This window comes from Hypanus sabinus, chromosome 31, assembly GCF_030144855.1.
Source record: "Hypanus sabinus isolate sHypSab1 chromosome 31, sHypSab1.hap1, whole genome shotgun sequence".
NCBI classification, from domain to species: domain Eukaryota; kingdom Metazoa; phylum Chordata; class Chondrichthyes; order Myliobatiformes; family Dasyatidae; genus Hypanus; species Hypanus sabinus.
In genome coordinates this window covers 31,849,764-31,867,916 of record NC_082736.1, presented here as the reverse complement: position 1 = coordinate 31,867,916, position 18,153 = coordinate 31,849,764, and the positions used below count along the sequence as shown (strand labels likewise).

The 18,153-nt window shown below is 53.5% G+C and overlaps 1 protein-coding gene across 1 annotated transcript in view; it reads left to right on the top strand.

Annotated features, from left to right (window-relative positions):
• The first annotated feature begins 2,954 nt into the window (after positions 1–2,954).
• Positions 2,955–18,153, top strand: part of pmt (phosphoethanolamine methyltransferase) — a 31,801-nt gene continuing 16,602 nt past the window's right edge. Inside the window, 3 exon segments of the mRNA XM_059955335.1 lie at positions 2,955–3,193; positions 17,270–17,447; positions 17,866–18,021. Of these exon segments, the coding sequence (XP_059811318.1) occupies positions 3,184–3,193; positions 17,270–17,447; positions 17,866–18,021 (344 nt within the window). The 5' untranslated portion in view covers positions 2,955–3,183.

Below are 18,153 nucleotides of genomic sequence, written 5' to 3'. Positions count from 1 at the left end.
GTTTCCTGTAGTGGGGGAGTCTAGGAACTGAGAACACAGCCTCAGAATAGAAGGACGTCCCTTTAGAACAGAGATGAGGAGGAATTTTTTTAGCCATAGGGTGGGGAACCTCTGGAATTCATTGGCACAGACAGCTGTAGAGACCAAGTCATCGGGTATATTTAACGTGCAGTTGATAGACTTAATCTAATCTCTCTCTCTCTCTCTCTCTCTCTCTCTCTCTCTCTCTCTCTCTCTCTCTCTCTCTATATATATATATATATATACACACACACGGTAATCAACTTTATTTTTTTCTTTTATATTCTGTAGTGCATTGAACTGCTGCTGCTAAGTTAACAAATTTCACAACACATGCTGGTGATAATAAACCTGATTCTGATAGGTTCTAAGGTTACGGGGAGAAGGCGGGAGGATGGGGTTGAGGGGGGAAATAAATCAGCCACGATGGAATGGCGGAGTAGACTCGATGGGCTGAATGGCCTGTCACCCGGACTGCAGACCACTTGGATCTAAAGGATGTGGACCTCAAGGTACGTCAGTGTGCCGAAGGGTCCTGCCGTTAACTTTACATCAGACGCTTCAAAGTTCAGCACCTTACGCTTGCTAGGAAGATGGGCCGGCTATCCCACGTTGGGCGGCAGGTTGGAGTTACATCTCTACCAAAGGAGGCGAGGCGCTCCTTCCCTCCGCCGGCCTGCAGGTCACCCAGGGGAGCCGTAGCACCTCCCCTGATCCAGGTGAAGCCACGGGGGCGGGTGGTGGACGGTCGTACGAGCAGCCGGTGCAGATGACAAGTCCTGGTGATGTGACCACTGACGCCAGGCAGACAATCTCTGAAGAGTATTGATAATGGCTGGGGTCACCCATCTTGTAAAGACACTGCCCAGAAGAACACGAGGGGAAAGATTACTTCTGTAGAAAGATTAGCCAGGAACAATCATGGCCGTGTGATCACTTCTGTAGAAAGATTAGCCAGGAACAATCATGGCCGTGTGATCAGGATCACCCATGTCAATATGACACGGCACATAAAGATGATGTCATACGACGCGGCCAACATAGGCATGAGACAGTTAGACACTTCGCCCCCTTTGTCGTTCAAAAAAATTGTAATTGGAGCTCTTTAACACACGCAAGAAGCTGGAGGAACTCTGCAGGTTAGCAGGTATCTGCAGAGAGGAACAGACACACAAGCGGGACAGCTGGAAATCCAAAGCAACAGACACAAAGTGCCGGAGGAACTCAGCGGGCCAATGGGAAAGAGGACAGTCGATGCTTCGGGCCGAGATCCTTCACCAGGATGGGGAAAAGAGGCGAGGAGGCAGAGAAAGAAGGTGAGGGGATGGGGGAGGAAGATGTACAAGGCGGCAGGTGATAGGTGGAACCGGGCGAGGGAGAAGGGGTGAAGTGAAGAGCTGGGAAGCTGATTGGTGAAAGAGGTACAGGGCTGGAGAAGGGGGGATCTGAGAGGAGAGGGGCGGAGCACCAGAGAGAGGTGATGAGCAGGTAGGAGATAAGGTGAGAGAGGGAAATGGGAATGGTGAAGGTGAAGTTTGAGAAATCGATGTTTGTGCCATCATATTGGATGCTACCCAGGCGTCAGTCCTCCAACCGGAGTGTGGCCTCATGGTGTCAGTAATAAGCAGCCGATGTTTCGGGCTGAAACCCTTCAGCAGGACTTTACCTTCCCCTACTCCCTCACCTGGTCTCACCTATCAGCTAACCTGCCTACCTGGCAGCTTGTCCTCCTCCCCCCCCCCCCCCCACCTTCTTACTCTGGCATCTCTCCCCTTTCCTTTCCAGTCCCAATGAACAGGGTCTGGGTCCAAAACACCAGCGGCTTATTCACTTCCACGGATGCTGCCCGACCTGTTGAGTTCTTCCGGCGCTTTGCGCGTGTGGCTCCAGATTTCCAGCACCTCCTGTGTAACTGGATCTCTCTTTGCCCCACCGGTGGGCCTCCTTGCATCCCCTCGGCCTCATTTGATGGTGGCGGAGGGGTGGGGGGGGGGGGGAAGTCTCCTGTCCTATCGGGAATTTTTAACATCCCTGATACGACGTCGCAGTGGTTAGCACCCGGGACATGCCCTCTTCTCATTGTTACCGTCAGGGAGGGGGTATGTGAGCCTGCAGGCACACACTCAGCGATTCAGGAACAGCCTTTTTCCCCCTCTGCCGCCCGATTCCCGAACGGACATTGACCCCCATGAACACGACCTCACCACCTTTTCCAATATTCCCTCTGGTTTTGCACTATTTCTGACTTTAACTATTTAATATACACACAGACACTTAATGTAATTGATTCGCTTATCTTCTCCTCCCACCACCCCACCCCCCAACTTTTCTATTTCACCGTCTTGCAACCGCACCGAGTGTTAAACCCACTCCGATCTCAATTAAATAAATGACTACATTGCTGTTAGTAGGATCTCGCCGTGCTGAATTTCCTGCCCGACACCTCCCAGAAGTGTCCTTGGTGGAACGCACCCCTAGCTGTGTGTTCGTGGGCTGAAAGTGAACAAGAGTCGGGATGAATGTTTGCTTAGTCTTTTATGCAGCTTCCCACCCCCCCCCACACACACACAATTTTTGCTCTTTTGGGCAATTCTCACGGTGGTTACAGCCATTTAAAAAAAAGTTACCAGCGCTTCCTCGCAAAGCAGATGATGCAACGGTGGGGCCCCCTTTAAAGCAACTCATCCTGACCCGGAAGGAACGGCGACTGGATGGGAGCGTCACCCTGGACCAATCGGCGAGGGCTTCCCGCTCGGGCTACCGGCCATCGATCAATCGGACGCGCCGGGGGGCGTGACAGACGTCCGGTGGGCGGGCCCTCGGGGGTCGGCTTTTAAAGTGGGACTGTCATGCAGCCCGGCTGCGGGAGGGCATGGATTCGGTTTCCGCGTCTCTTCTGAGGAGCTCCGGCTTTTGATTTTCTTCGGGTAAAAGTTTACCCCCCCCCACCTGAACGCAGACTTGCGAGGTAGTTTACATGCAGAGACCCCGGAGGCATCCAGGAAGTTCTGTTCCATTTGTAAACCTACCTCGAAGGACAAAAAAAAAATTTGCCCCCCTCTCTCTCTCTCCCTCTATACATGTACGTTAACTTCACCACAGAAAGAAGAGAAAGGTAGCTAATTTCAGTGGTGTGCAAGAAGAAGTCCTTCATTTTCAGCAATGGCAGAGGGTAAGAAAAAGATTTCACATTCATTGCTGCTCGATTTTCTAAAAAAGACATTTCGCAGACTCCAGCTAATTATCGGCAATATATGTAGACAGTATGTGGCAACGGCGAGACCTATATCTGCTGAAATGTGCGCGACTACGTTGTTATCCTGCTGCCGTTTTTCCGGCATCTTAGGCGGTCGGTTTTATTCAGTCGTTCGGCCCGTCGCACCTGTTCTAGCAGATGGAACATTACAGCTCTGTGCAGGCCCGTAATGTTGTGCCGACCCTTTAATCTAATCAAGGATCAATGTGACCCCTCCCTCCCACGTAGCCGTCCATTTTTCTATCATCCGTGTGCCTGTTTAAGAATGCTTAGTGTAGCAGCTTCTACCACCAACCCTGGCGGCAGAGAACACACACCCACCATTCTCCCTGTGTGTGAAACATCCCCTCTTACACTTTCCTCCAATCACCTTGAAATTATGCCCCCACTTTTTCTATTAACCATTTCTGGCCTATTGGGGGGGGGGGGGTAGTCCCTGTCCCTGTGCACTCCATCTTTGTCTCTTATCATCTAGTACACCACTATCAGGTCACCTCTCGTCCTCCTTCACCCTGAGCTCCAGCTTGCTCAACCTCTCCTCACAAGGCTTGCTCTCTAATCCAGGCGGCATCCTGGTGAATCTCCTCTGCACTCTCTCTAATCCAGGCAGCGTCCTGGTGAATCTCCTCTGCACCCTCTCTAATCCAGGCAGGGTCCTGGTGAATCTCCTCTGCACCCTCTCTAATCCGGGCAGCATCCTGGTGAATCTCCTCTGCACCTCTCTAATCCAGGCAGCGTCCTGGTGAATCTCCTCTGCACTCTCTCTAATCCAGGCGGCATCCTGGTGAATCTCCTCTGCACTCTCTCTAATCCAGGCAGCGTCCTGGTGAATCTCCTCTGCACCCTCTCTAATCCAGGCAGGGTCCTGGTGAATCTCCTCTGCACCCTCTCTAATCCGGGCAGCATCCTGGTGAATCTCCTCTGCACCTCTCTAATCCAGGCAGCGTCCTGGTGAATCTCCTCTGCACTCTCTCTAATCCAGGCAGCATCCTGGTGAACCTCCTCTGCACCCTCTCTAATCCAGACAGCATCCTGGTGAATCTCCTCTGCACCCTCTCTAATCCAGACAGCATCCTGGTGAATCTCCTCTGCACCCTCTCTAATCCAGACAGCGTCCTGGTGAATCTCCTCTGCACCCTCTCTAATCCAGGCGGCATCCTGGTGAATCTCCTCTGCACCCTCTCAAATCCAGGCAGCGTCCTGGTGAATCTCCTCTGCACCCTCTCTAATCCAGGCTGCATCCCGGTGAATCTCCTTTGCACCCTCTCTAATCCAGGCAGCATCCTGGTGAATCTCCTCTGCACCCTCTCTAATCCAGGCAGCGTCCTGGTGAATCTCCTCTGCACCCTCTCTAATCCAGGCAACGTCCTGGTGAATCTCCTCTGCACCCTCTCTAATCCAGGCAGCGTCCTGGTGAATCTCTTCTGCACCCTCTCTAATCCAGGCAGCGTCCTGGTGAATCTCCTCTGCACCCTCTCTAATCCAGGCAGTGTCCTGGTGAATCTCCTCTGTACCCTCTCTAATCCAGGCAGCGTCCTGGTGAATCTCCTCTGCATCCTCTCTAATCCAGGCTACATCCTGGTGAATCTCCTCTGCACCCTCTCTAATCCAGGCAGCATCCTGGTGAATCTCCTCTGCACCCTCTCTAATCCAGACAGCATCCTGGTGAATGTCCTCTGCACCCTCTCTAATCCAGGTAGCATCCTGGTGAATCTCCTCTGCACCCTCTCTAATCCAGGTAGCATCCAGGTGAATCTCCTCTGCACCCTCTCTAATCCAGGTAGCATCCAGGTGAATCTCCTCTGCACCCTCTCTAATCCAGGCAGCATCCTGGTGAATCTCCTCTGCACCCTCTCTAATCCAGGCAGCATCCTGGTGAATCTCCTCTGCACCCTCTATAATCCAGGCAGCGTCCTGGTGAATCTCCTCTGCACCCTCTCCAATCCAGACAGCATCCTGGTGAATCTCCTCTGCACCCTCTCTAATCCAGGCAGTGTCCTGGTGAATCTCCTCTGCACCCTCTCTAATCCAGGCAGCGTCCTGCTGAATCTCCTCTGCACCCTCTCTAATCCAGGCAGCATCCTGGTGAATCTCCTCTGCACCCTCTGTAATCCGGGCAGCATTCTGGTGAATCTCCTCTGCACCCTCTCTAATCCGGGCAGCATCCTGGTGAGTCTCCACTGCACCCTCTCTAATCCGGGCAGCATCCTGGGAAATCTCCTCGGCACCGTCTCTAATCCAGGCAGCGTCCTGGTGAATCTCCTCTGCACCCTCTCTAATCCAGGCAGCGTCCTGGTGAATCTCCTCTGCACCCTCTCTAATCCAGGCAGCATCCTGGTGAATCTCCTCTGCACCCTCTCTAACCCAGACAGCGTCCTGGTGAATCTCCTCTGCACCCTCTCTAATCCAGGCAGCGTCCTGGTGAATCTCCTCTGCACCCTCTATAATCCAGGCAGCGTCCTGGTGAATCTCCTCTGCACCCTCTCTAATCCAGACAGCATCCTGGTGAATCTCCTCTGCACCCTCTCTAATCCAGGCAGCGTCCTGGTGAATCTCCTCTGCACCCTCTCTAATCCAGGCAGCATCCAGGTGAATCTCCTCTGCACCCTCTCTAATCCAGGCAGCGTCCTGGTGAATCTCCTCTGCACCCTCTCTAATCCAGGCAGCGTCCTGGTGAATCTCCTCTGCACCCTCTCTAATCCAGGCAGCGTCCTGGTGAATCTCCTCTGCACCCACTCTAATCCAGGCAGCGTCCTGGTGAATCTCCTCTGCACCCTCTCTAATCCAGGCAGCGTCCTGGTGAATCTCCTGTGCACCGTCTCTAATCCAGGCAGCGTCCTGGTGTATCTCCTCTGCACCCTCTATAATCCAGGCAGCGTCCTGGTGAATCTCCTCTGCACCCTCTCTAATCCAGACAGCATCCTGGTGAATCTCCTCTGCACCCTCTCTAATCCAGGCAGCGTCCTGGTGAATCTCCTCTGCACCCTCTCTAATCCAGACAGCACCCTGGTGAATCTCCTGTGCACCGTCTCTAATCCAGGCAGCGTCCTGGTGAATCTCCTCTGCACCCTCTATAATCCAGGCAGCGTCCTGGTGAATCTCCTCTGCACCCTCTCTAATCCAGACAGCATCCTGGTGAATCTCCTCTGCACCCTCTCTAATCCAGGCAGCGTCCTGGTGAATCTCCTCTGCACCCTCTCTAATCCAGGCAGCATCCAGGTGAATCTCCTCTGCACCCTCTCTAATCCAGGCAGCGTCCTGGTGAATCTCCTCTGCACCCTCTCTAATCCAGGCAGCGTCCTGGTGAATCTCCTCTGCACCCTCTCTAATCCAGGCAGCGTCCTGGTGAATCTCCTCTGCACCCTCTCTAATCCAGGCAGCGTCCTGGTGAATCTCCTCTGCACCCTCTCTAATCCAGACAGCACCCTGGTGAATCTCCTCTGCACCCTCTCTAATCCAGGCAGCGTCCTGGTGAATCTCCTCTGCACCCTCTCTAAAGCATTAAACTCCTTGCTGCTGCCTATTCGTGCCTGGGGGAGAAACGTCTCTGGCTGTCCACTTGATCTAGGTCTCTTATCGGTATTATTCTTTGTCGTCTCCACTTTAAACACTCATCTTAAAGTTACGCAGAATTAGGGTTAGGCGGCTGCGTCACCGCCTGGTTCGGAAATTGCACCGTCTCGGATCGCGAGACCCTGCGGCGGATAGTGAGGTCAGCGGAGAAGATCATCGGGGTCTCTCTTCCCGCCATCGTAGACATTTACACCGCACACTGCATCCGCAAAGCAAACAGCATTATGAAGGACCCCACGCACCCCTCATACAAACTCTTCTCCCTCCTGCCGTCTGGGAAAAGGCTCCGAAGCATTCGGGCTCTCACGGCCAGACTATGTAACAGTTTCTTCCCCCAAGCTCTCAGACTCCTCAATACCCAGAGCCTGGACTGACACCTTACTGCCCTATTGTCCTGTTTATTATTTATTGTAATGCCTGCACTGTTTTGTGCAGTGTAGGTCTGTAGTCCAGTGTAGTTTTTATGTTGTTTTTACGTAGTTCAGTGTAGTTTTTGTACTGTTTCATGTAGCAACATGATCCTGAAAAAAGTCGTTTCATTTTTACTGTGTACTGTACCAGCAGTTCTAGTCAAAATGACAATAAAAGTGACTTGAGAATTGTAGGAGGGGGGATCTGTTTACCGTGGGTAAGCATGATAGCAACTCTGTTTTGGAAGATTAATGGACCTGGGGGGTATTGCTCCACACACGTTCTACCAGTCTGTTGCCGCCCAGTGCCATCTTCTGTGATGGGGCCATGGTATCAGCACGGGTGGTGCCAACAGGCTCCGCAAACTGATTAGAGGGACTGGCTCTGTTAACGGAGTTGTAACCGCACCGGTCCGATGAAATTACGGCCACGCAGCATACAGATGTCCTTGAAGATTTATTTTATTTTTCTCTCTCTCTCTCTCTCTCGTCGGTAGACACCGTGAAAACTACAAGAAAATAAAGGCCACAAGAGGTTTGAAACGTACAGCTCTCAGTCTTTTCAAAGTCTCTCAAGCTAGTGCCTGCCGATAAACAGGCCCAAACGCGTTAGCACAGCAGGAGTGTGCTGAAGTCAATCACTAAAACCATATGACGCTGTCCATAAACAGGCACGTCGACAACATTGTACAGAATATGTAAATAAGATTACCCTTGGGCCAAGTGCTGAATGAGGTTATTTTAGGACAACGTGTCTTTCTCTGCTTACATGTTGGTTGTGACCCATAATGTCACAGTCACGCCTTTAATAAAACTCTGGTCACATGACCCATTCAACTCTGGTCCGTAAGTAAATATTTTAAGATAGGGTAATCATGAACTTGTGGAAAAAAACAGAGGTCAACGTCTCAACGAAACCTGTCTCTGAGACAGATCAAGGAGTCAGACTGGACACACTGGAGGCTGTGCTGGAACAAATGCCCCAGGGCAGAAATGGCTAGTATGAGGGGGGTATAATTTGTGGTTGCAGGGAAGATGAAGAAAAAGGTCAGATATTGGGGGGTAATGGGTATATGGCATGGTGGTGGGAGAAAGATTAGGGACATTTAAGAGACTCTTAGATAGGGACATGGATGAAAGAAAAATGGAGGCCTATGTGGGAGGGAAGGGTCAGATTAATCTTGGAGGAGTTCCAAAGGTTGGTAGAACACTATGGGCCAAATGGCCTTGTACTGTGCTGTAATCTTCCATGTCCTATGAACTACGATGAGAAGGCATTTTCAAGGTGCTCAGAGGAGGGTGTGGAGGGAGATTCACTCTGTGTCTGACCCCGGGAATGTGTGATGGGACGGTGTGGAGGGAGCTTCACTCTGTGTCTGACCCCGGGAATGTGTGATGGGACGGTGTGGAGGGAGATTCACTCTGTGTCTGACCCCGGGAGTGTGTGATGGGACAGTGTGGAGGGAGCTTCACTCTGTGTCTGACCCCGGGAGTGTGTGATGGGATGGTGTGGAGGGAGCTTCACTCTGTGTCCGACCCCGGGAGTGTGTGATGGGACAGTGTGGAGGGAGCTTCACTCTGTGTCTGACCCCGGGAGTGTGTGATGGGACAGTGTGGAGGGAGATTCACTCTGTGTCTGACCCCGGGAGTGTGTGATGGGACGGTGTGGAGGGAGATTCACTCTGTGTCTGACCCCGGGAGTGTGTGATGGGACGGTGTGGAGGGAGATTCACTCTGTGTCTGACCCCGGGAGTGTGTGATGGGACGGTGTGGAGGGAGCGTCACTCTGTGTCTGACCCCGGGAGTGTGTGATGGGATGGTGTGGAGGGAGCTTCACTCTGTGTCCGACCCCGGGAGTGTGTGATGGGACGGTGTGGAGGGAACTTCACTCTGTGTCTGACCCCGGGAGTGTGTGATGCGATGGTGTGGAGGGAGCTTCACTCTGTGTCTGACCCCGGGAGTGTGTGATCGGACGGTGTGGAGGGAGCTTCACTCTGTGTCTGATCCCGGGAGTGTGTGATGGGATGGTGTGGAGGGAGCTTCACTCTGTGTCTGATCCCAGGAGTGTGTGATGGGACGGTGTGGAGGGAGCTTCACTCTGTGTCTGACCCCGGGAGTGTGTGATGGGATGGTGTGGAGGGAGCTTCACTCTGTGTCTGATCCCGGGAGTGTGTGATGGGACGGTGTGGAGGGAGCTTCACTCTGTGTCTGACCCCGGGAGTGTGTGATGGGACGGTGTGGAGGGAGATTCACTCTGTGTCTGACCCCGGGACTGTGTGATGGGACGCTGTGGATGGAGCGTCACTCTGTGACTGGGTTGGAGTGTTGGTGGTGAGATGATTTGCATCTCCTGCACTGAGGAAGTCGTGATAAAGATGTAAAGATTAGCTGTATTTGTCACGTACACAGAAGCTCGCAGTAAAATTTATTATTTACATCAGCGACTGACACAGTCAGTGGATGCTGCCGGAGGGGTAGGGGTGGTGGGTTGTGGGCAAACAGCGAGTGTGGCTGTGCTTCCCGGCGCCAACATAGTGCCCCCACAACTCAGTAATGCCAACCTGTTCATTCTTGGACTGTGGGAGGAAACCAGAGCACCCGGAAGAAACCCGCACGGTCACGGGGAGAACGGACAAACTTCTCACAGAGAGCAATGGGCTTTGGAGCTGGTTTCGATTAAACTGACTTTATTTCTTGCGTCTATTTATTTTTACTCCTGAGGAGTAAAAATCTTTACGTTAGGTCTCCGTCTAAACGTGCAACGTGCAATCATAGTAATTTATAATAATTCATGATAAATAGAACAAGCAATATAGCATAAAATTCACTCAAATCAAAGTTAATCAGTCTGATGGCCTGGTGGAAAAAGCTGTGCCAGAGCCTACACCAGAACATCTGCAGATGCTGGAAATTCAAGCAACACACACAAAATGCTGGTGGTACGCAGCAGGACAGGCAGCGTCTGTAGGGAGAAGCACTGTCGACGTTTCGGGCCGAGACCCTTCGTCAGGACTAACCAAAAGAAAAGTTAGTAAGAGATTTGAAAGTAGGAGGGGGAGGGGGAATCCGAAAGGATAGGAGAAGACCGGAGGGGGTGGGGGGGTGAAGCTGAGAGCCGGAAAGGTGATTGGCGAAAGGGATACCGAGCTGGAGAAGGGGAAGGATCAGGGACGGGCCTCGGGAGAAAGAAAGGAGGGGCGGGGGAAAGCACCAGAGAGAGATCCATCCCTGATGTACTTAACTTCTTTCCCCTTCCTTTTTTTTCTGTCTTTCTACCCATCACTCTGTCTGTTCTCCACTGCCTCTGGTGCTCCCTCCCCGTTTCTTTCTCCCTAGGCCTCCCGTCCCTGATCCTTTCCCTTCTCCAGCTCTGTATCCCTTTTGCCAATCACCTTTCCGGCTCTCAGCTTCACCCCACCCCCTCCGGTCTTCTCCTATCATTTCACATTTCTTCCCCCCACTACTTTCAAATCTCTTACTATCTTTCCTTTCAGTTAGTCCTGACGAAGGGTCTCGGCCCAAAACGTCAACAGCGCTTCTCCCTACAGACGCTGCCCGGCCTGCTGCGTTCCACCAGCATTTTGTGTGTTGTTGCTTGAATTTCCAGCGTCTGCAGATTTCCTCGTGTTCTCCATATCTCGCTGTGTCCTTGGCCAGCCTCTGTATTGTGCCCCAGACATGGTGCAGGGTCCTCACTTCTGCCTCCGTGGCATGGTGCCAAGTTGTCTTTCGTCTCCTGTGTTTCCCCCGCCCTTCCGGCGGGGGGTGGGGGGGGAGGTCCAGCGAGGCGCTGTCTCGACGACGGGAGTCGGCCTCTCTCATCATCCCGCGGCCGGAGATCTTCCCCTGGCCGGGCAGCGCGGGGGACAAGGTTCGCTGTCTTGTCCTGTGTCAGCGTTCCCGTGCCAAACGTGACCGGACGTAAAACGGATTTCCAGGAATTCTGCCTCGTCTGCTGATCCTGGCCGCTGTCCCAGCAGCCGCTCGGGCAGCCCAGAGGTTAGGGTCGCTGCCTCAAGGCAGCAGGGGCTTTTCCACGGACTGCTCCGCTAATGGTTAGGGGTCTGTGGCACTAAGAAAAAGGTTAGGAACTCCCCTAGGTTAGCTGGGTTTGCTTCTGGCTTCCAGTGCTGTCTCTGTGGAGTTTGCAAGTCCTGTCCATAACCTCGTGGGTTTCCCTGCATGTTCCAGTGTAAGGGTCCCCCGGTTCCATTTAGTATCAGAGGTGGTATCCAGTCTCTACACACTACTAAAGCTCTCGTGCTCCGTTTGTCTGTTTGGGAACCTCCAGTTCATGCCATTACTGCGGCACTTTCCCTTTCTGACCAAATCGACTTAAAATGCGCCAACGTACAGAATGCACGTGAAGTTCGGGGTCGGAGGCCCGTATAGAATTGCTGACTCGTCGGTCAACGGGCCCCGCTCCCCCCCCCCCCGCCCCGCCCCGAGACGATTCCGCCTGCCGCGGGGACCGCGGCGCGTGCTCGGCCGGCCAGCCTTGGCAGCGGCCCCGACCGTGGCAGAAGGGCAGGGCCGTCGCGCCCATTTAGGGGAGCGCCAACCCACATCACCAGGAGAAATCAGCATCCTGGGGGCCTTGGTGTCACTGGTTCGTATCTTCTGTCCGGCATTAGGGTAAAAAAAAATGTGGTCGGCCTAATTACACAGAAGCGTAGAAACATAGAAAATAGGTGCAGGAGTAGGCCATTCGGCCCTTCGAGCCTGCACCGCCATTCAGTATGATCATGGCTGATCATCCGACTCAGAACCCTGTACCTGCTTTCTCTCCATACCCCCTGATCCCTTTAGCCACAAGGGCCACATCTAACTCCCTCTTAAATATAGCCAATGAACCGGCCTCAACTGTTTCCTGTGGCAGAGAATTCCACAGATTCTCCACTCTCTGTGTGGAGAAGTTTCTCCTCATCTCGGTCCTAAAAGGCTTCCCCTTTATCCTTAAACTGTGACCCCCCCCCCCCCGTCATGCCGCGTGGGAAGAGAAGGTGGGGGGGAGGTGCGTTACGGTCAAGAGATGACGCCAAACGTCGTCAGGGAGCGAAGAACAAGAATCGGATGAGGCCGGGGCCGCACAACTCCGGGATCAAGGAATCAGTGGGGGGGGGGGGGGGGGGGGGAGAAAAGACGAGAGAAGGAGAGGCAGGCTGTATCCTTGAAGGGCGGCAGGTCAACCGGAAGCGGTGTCATCAAAAGCCTCCTTCGTTAAACGAGGAGGAGCTGCGCCTCCTGCTTCTTTAATAAACTGTTTTTCTTCTCTGATTTCCAGGGCGCATCACACCAGACTGCACTACCTCTCTCTCAAAGGGTGCCCCAACAGGGTCTAGTACAACCTAGATTTCTCACTCCTCACGGATATCCACGAAACAAGGAACCACACAGGATGAAACACCAGAAGTCCCCTCCCCCCTCCATCGCATAAGCCCCACCCCGCCCCCCACCATGCAGGCAATAACAAAACCTGCCCCCAAAGAGACCTTGATCTGAAGTCCATAAACTACAGTCCAGAACCCAGAACGTTGGTATCTCAGGCGGGCTCTCGGCAGCGGGAGACCAGCCTCCGCCTTGCTTCTCCAAGACCCCCCCACCCCACCCCGGCCCCGACTCGGGGACCGACGGGCTCCCACCCTCCGTCAAAAGTGGAAATGAATGTGATCAAAGTGAATAATCGCAGGTGCCAGATGGGGTGGATTGAGTATTTCAGAGACCGCTGGTCTCCCGGGAATTCTCGCGCAGAGCAGCCTCAGGAGTTTACGGAAGACGGCGTGAAAGACAAAAAAACCGTCCAGTGAGCCGCGGTTCTGCGGGCGAAGACGCCTCGTTAACGAGAGAGGTCGGAGGAGAACGGCCAGACCGGTTCGAGCTGACAGGAAGGCGACAGTCACTCAGATAACCACCCGTTACAACGGCGGGGTGCAGATGAGCATCTCCGAACGCACAGCACGTCGAACCGTGAAGTGGACGGGCCGCAGCAGCAGAAGATCACGGATGGATGCTTTGTGTCCATTTTATAAGGTACAGGGGTTACCAGATAAAGCGGCCGCTGAGTGTATTATTCTGGGATAACTTGAACTAAGTGGATTGTGAGTGGGGTGAATGTGGGCCACGCTCTGACCAGTAAATTCGGACTCAGCGGATTGAGCGGACGAGACCAATGGAAGGTCCAGCGGTCAAGGAGGCGGTCTCTGCAAGCAGCGCGGAACACGCGGAGTGCGACTGGACTCGGAAGGTGTCCTGGTCACACACTGCGCTCGGTCACATCCCCGGCGGTCTCGACTCTTGTCCTGCCGCTGGGTCCCGATGGGAATTGGGGAGAGAGGGCGAGGCTGACGCTGCCTGACTCCCCCCCCTCACTCAAATCCAAATGAAGCGCTAGACTGGACACCGTCACGGCCAGCCGGCGGCGTAGTGGCGTCGGCGCTGGACTTTGGGGCGAGAGGTCCCGAGTTCGAATCCGGCGGGCTCCCTTGCACGCTCTCCATCCATGCCCGGGTTGGGGGTCGAGCTGGCGACTCGACTTTGTAAAGACCAAAAGGAGTACTAATGGTGTCGAGGTCTTCATCGATGACGATGGACGAACTTTATGAATTCCCATCAAATTTGGGGGGGGTGGGAGGGGGGTGTGAGACCTGGGAAAGGGACAGGGAGTGGATGTTCGAGTGGGGAGGCTCGAGGGAGTCGAGGAGGTGGGTCTGCGAGTCAGAGGACCGTGAATGCTGGAGCACCCTGGCGGGAGGGAGGAAAGGACCTCGTTAAGCTCCTGCCCTGGCCTCTGTTGTTCCGCTGAGCATTGTGGGTGACTTCGATTACATCAGCTCCCCGCGTAACTTCGCTTGCACGGGTACAGTTCTACGGAAAGCCACCCCTTGCTAATGTTTGCTCGCATCTTGTTCGGTCCTTGATTCTTGCTTCGTCGGCGCCTGATGGTGTGCCGACTCGCAGGCTGCCCCCCTCGGGGGCGTGCTGGTCGTTGACGCAAACAGGTTACTTCCCTGAATGTTCTGATGTACAAGTCAAGTCGCTTTTTATTGTCGTTTCGTCCATAAACTGCCGGTACAGTGCACAGTAAAATCGAAACAACGTTCCTCCAGGACCCTGGTGCTACATGAAACAACACAAAACTACACCAGACTATGTGAGGCAGCACAAGGCTACACTAGACTGCGTAAAACAACACAAAACTACACTAGACTACGTGAAACAACACAAAACTACACTAGACTGCGTAAAACAACACAAAACTACACTAGACTATGTGAGGCAGCACAAGGCTACACTAGACTACGTAAAACAACACAAAACTACACTAGACTACGTGAAACAACACAAAACTACACTAGACTGCGTAAAACAACACAAAACTACACTAGACTACGTGAAACAACACAAAACTACACTAGACTATGTGAGACAGCACAAGGCTACACTAGACTACATAAAACATCACAGAAACTACACTAGACTACGTAAAACAACACAAAACTACACCAGACTATGTGAGACTGCACAAGGCTACACTAGACTGCGTAAAACAACACAAAACTACACTAGACTACGTGAAACAGCACAAAACTACACTAGACTACGTGAAACAGCACAAAACTACACTAGACTACGTGAAACAACACAAAACTACACTAAACTACGTGAAACAGCACAAAACTACACTAGACTACATAAAACAACAGAAACTACACTAGACTATGTGAGACAGCACAAGGCTACACTAGACCATGTAAAACAACACAGAGAAAGCTACATTAGACTACAGACCTGCACAGGACTACATAAAGTGCACAAAACAGTGCAGGGCAGTTCAATAATTAATAAACAAGACAATAGGCACCGTAGAGGGCAAATTACAATACAATAATAAATGATGTAGATGTCAGTCCAGGCGCTGGGTATTGAGGAGTCTGATGGCTTGGGGGAAGAAACTGTTACATAGTCTGGTCGTGAGAGCCCAAATGCATCGGTGCCTTTTCCCAGACGGCAGGAGGGAGAAGAGTTTGTATGAGGGGTGCGTGGGGTCCTTCATAATGCTGTTTGCTTTGCAGATGCAGCGTGTAGTGTAAATGTCCGTGATGGTGGGAAGAGAGACCCCGATGATCTTCTCAGCTGACCTCACTATCCGCTGCAGGGTCTTGCGATCCGAGATGGTGCAATTTCCGAACCAGGCAGTGATGCAGCTGCTCGGGATGCTCTCGATACAACCCCTGTAGAATGTGATGAGGATGGGGGGGTGGGAGGTGGACTTTCCGCAGCCTGAGATAAGAAGATCTGACTCGGAAGTTCAAAGTACGTAGACGTCGCCACATAGCACCCCAAGATTTACTTTCTTGTGGGTATTCACTTACTGAAAGGAACACGACAGAATCAGTGAAGAATGCGGGAGATCTCATTGAAACCTACTGAACGTTGAATGGACTAGGTAGGGTGGATGTGGAGAGGGTGTTTCCTCTGGTGGGGGTGTCCAGAACTGGAGGGCACATCCTCAAAATTGAGGGGCAACTCAGAGGTATTTTTAGCCAAAATCTGTGTGGAAGGCTCTGCCACGGACTGCGGTGGAGGCCAAGTCCGTGGGCGTATTTAAGGCCGAAGTTGATCGTTTCCTGATCGGTCGGATGTGGCGAGAAGGCAGGCGTACGAGTGGGGTCCGGGATCAGCCATGATGGGATGGCAGAGCAGGCTGGATGGGCTGAACGGCCTAATCCTGCTCCCAAGCACCAGAGTGCAGGAGGCAACCAGCTGCGCAAAGACAAATAGAAAGAAATAATAATAAATAAATAAATTAGCAATAAACCTCGAGAACATTAGATGAAGAGACCGTGAAAGTGAGTGTGTGGGTTGAGGGAACAGTTCAGTGTTGGGGGCGAGTGAAGTTATCCCCTCTGGTTCAGGAGCCTGATGGTGGAGGGGTGATAACTGTTCCTGAACCTGGTGGTGTGTGTCCTGAGGCTCCTGTACTTCCTTCCTGATGGTGGACGGGTAATAACTGTTCCTGAACCTGGTGGTGTGTGTCCTGAGGCTCCTGTACCTCCTTCCTGATGGTTGAGGGGTAATAACTGTTCCTGACCCTGGTGGTGTGAGTCCTGAGGCTCCTGTACCTCCTTCTTGATGGTTGAGCGGTGATAACTGTCCCTGAACCTGGTGGTGTGAGTCCTGAGGCTCCTGTACCTCCTTCCTGATGGTTGAGGGGTGGTAACTGTTCCTGATCCTGGTGGTGTGGGCCCTGAGGCCCCTGTACCTCCTTCCTGATGGTTGAGGGGTGGTAACTGTTCCTGATCCTGGTGGTGTGGGTCCTGAGGCTCCTGTACCTCCTACCTGATGGTTGAGGGGTAGTAACTGTTCCTGATCCTGGTGGTGTGGGCCCTGAGGCCCCTGTACCTCCTTCCTGATGGTTGAGGGGTAGTAACTGTTCCTGAACCTGGTGGTGCGAGTCCTGAGGCTCCTGTACCTTCTACCTGATGGTTGAGGGGTAGTAACTGTTCCTGAACCTGGTGGTGCGAGTCCTGAGGCTCCTGTACCTTCTACCTGATGGTTGAGGGGTAGTAACTGTTCCTGAGCCTGGTGGTGTGAGTCCTGAGGCTCCTGTACCTTCTACCTGATGGTTGAGGGGTGATAACTGTTCCTGAGCCTGGTGGTGTGGGTCCTGAGGCTCCTGTACCTCCTTCCTGATGGTTGAGGGGTGATAACTGTTCCTGAGCCTGGTGGTGTGGGACCTGAGGCAGCAGCGAGAAGGGAGCGTGGCCTGTTTGGTGGAAGTCTCTGCCGGTGGAGGCCGCTTTCCTGAGACGGCGCTCCTTGTAGCTGCGCTCATTGGGGGGGGGGGGGGGAGGGTTTACCTGTGACAGTCTGGACCATATCCGCGCCAGGCCATGGTGAAACCGGTCGGTAAACTCCGAGAGGGAAGAGGGTTCCCCGTGCACCCAGGATCTCTCCCGGGCAGAAGTCTCTGCTATAAGGTCTTCCTCTCTCCATTCCCACCACACAGCGCCGGCCCGGAAGAAGATGTCCACGTTCTGGAAGGAGCACTCGCGCGACGCCACCATCGAGGAGATGATGCTGGACTCCAGCGCCCAGACCATCACCCAGCAGGAAAAGCCGGAGATCCTGTCCATGCTCCCCGACACCGACGGGAAGCGGGTGCTGGAGCTGGGGGCAGGAATCGGGTGGGTGCCTGCTCCCTATCGGGGGCCCCGGGGGGGTGGGCGGTGCGGCAATGCTCCCCTGGGTCTGTGCCGATTTCAGAGGTCACAATTCTTCTCCACTCTCCTATCTCCCTCCTCCTACACTCCCCACCATCCCGCTGACCCTCTCAGCAAAATACCGTCTGTTTATTCCCCTCAATAGTTGCCCCCTGACCTCCAGCTTCTTGTTACCTAGATGACTGATTTGGGTCAGCAGGGAGGGGTTGGGCTGAAGGGCCTTTTCCCCGAGGGCCCCGTGACTCTAGCAAAGAAAGTGGGGTCCCTGGGGGTGGGGGGAGAGTGGGGCCAGAGGTTTCCGAGCGGCCGTCGGGAGGGGGGGGGGGGGTCAGACGACGGGACGTGGGTGAGACCTGAGCTAACCTCCGTCCCGCCCCGCCAGGAGATTCACCGGCCACCTGGCCAAGATCGCCAGCCACGTGACGGCGGTGGACTTCATGGAGAACTTTGTGGAGAAGAACCGCGAACTGAACGGTCACCGCGACAACATCAGCTTCCTGCAGGCCGACATCACCCAGCTGACGTTGCCGGGCAACAGGTGAGATGGCGGTCAGGGAGAAAAGGGCGAGAGTTGAGTCGCTCCCACTGTGGGGGTGACGGATGTAACCGTCGTAGAGCCTTGAACCCGAATCTTTATCAGTCCAAGCTGGAAATCCAGAGTCGCCATCGT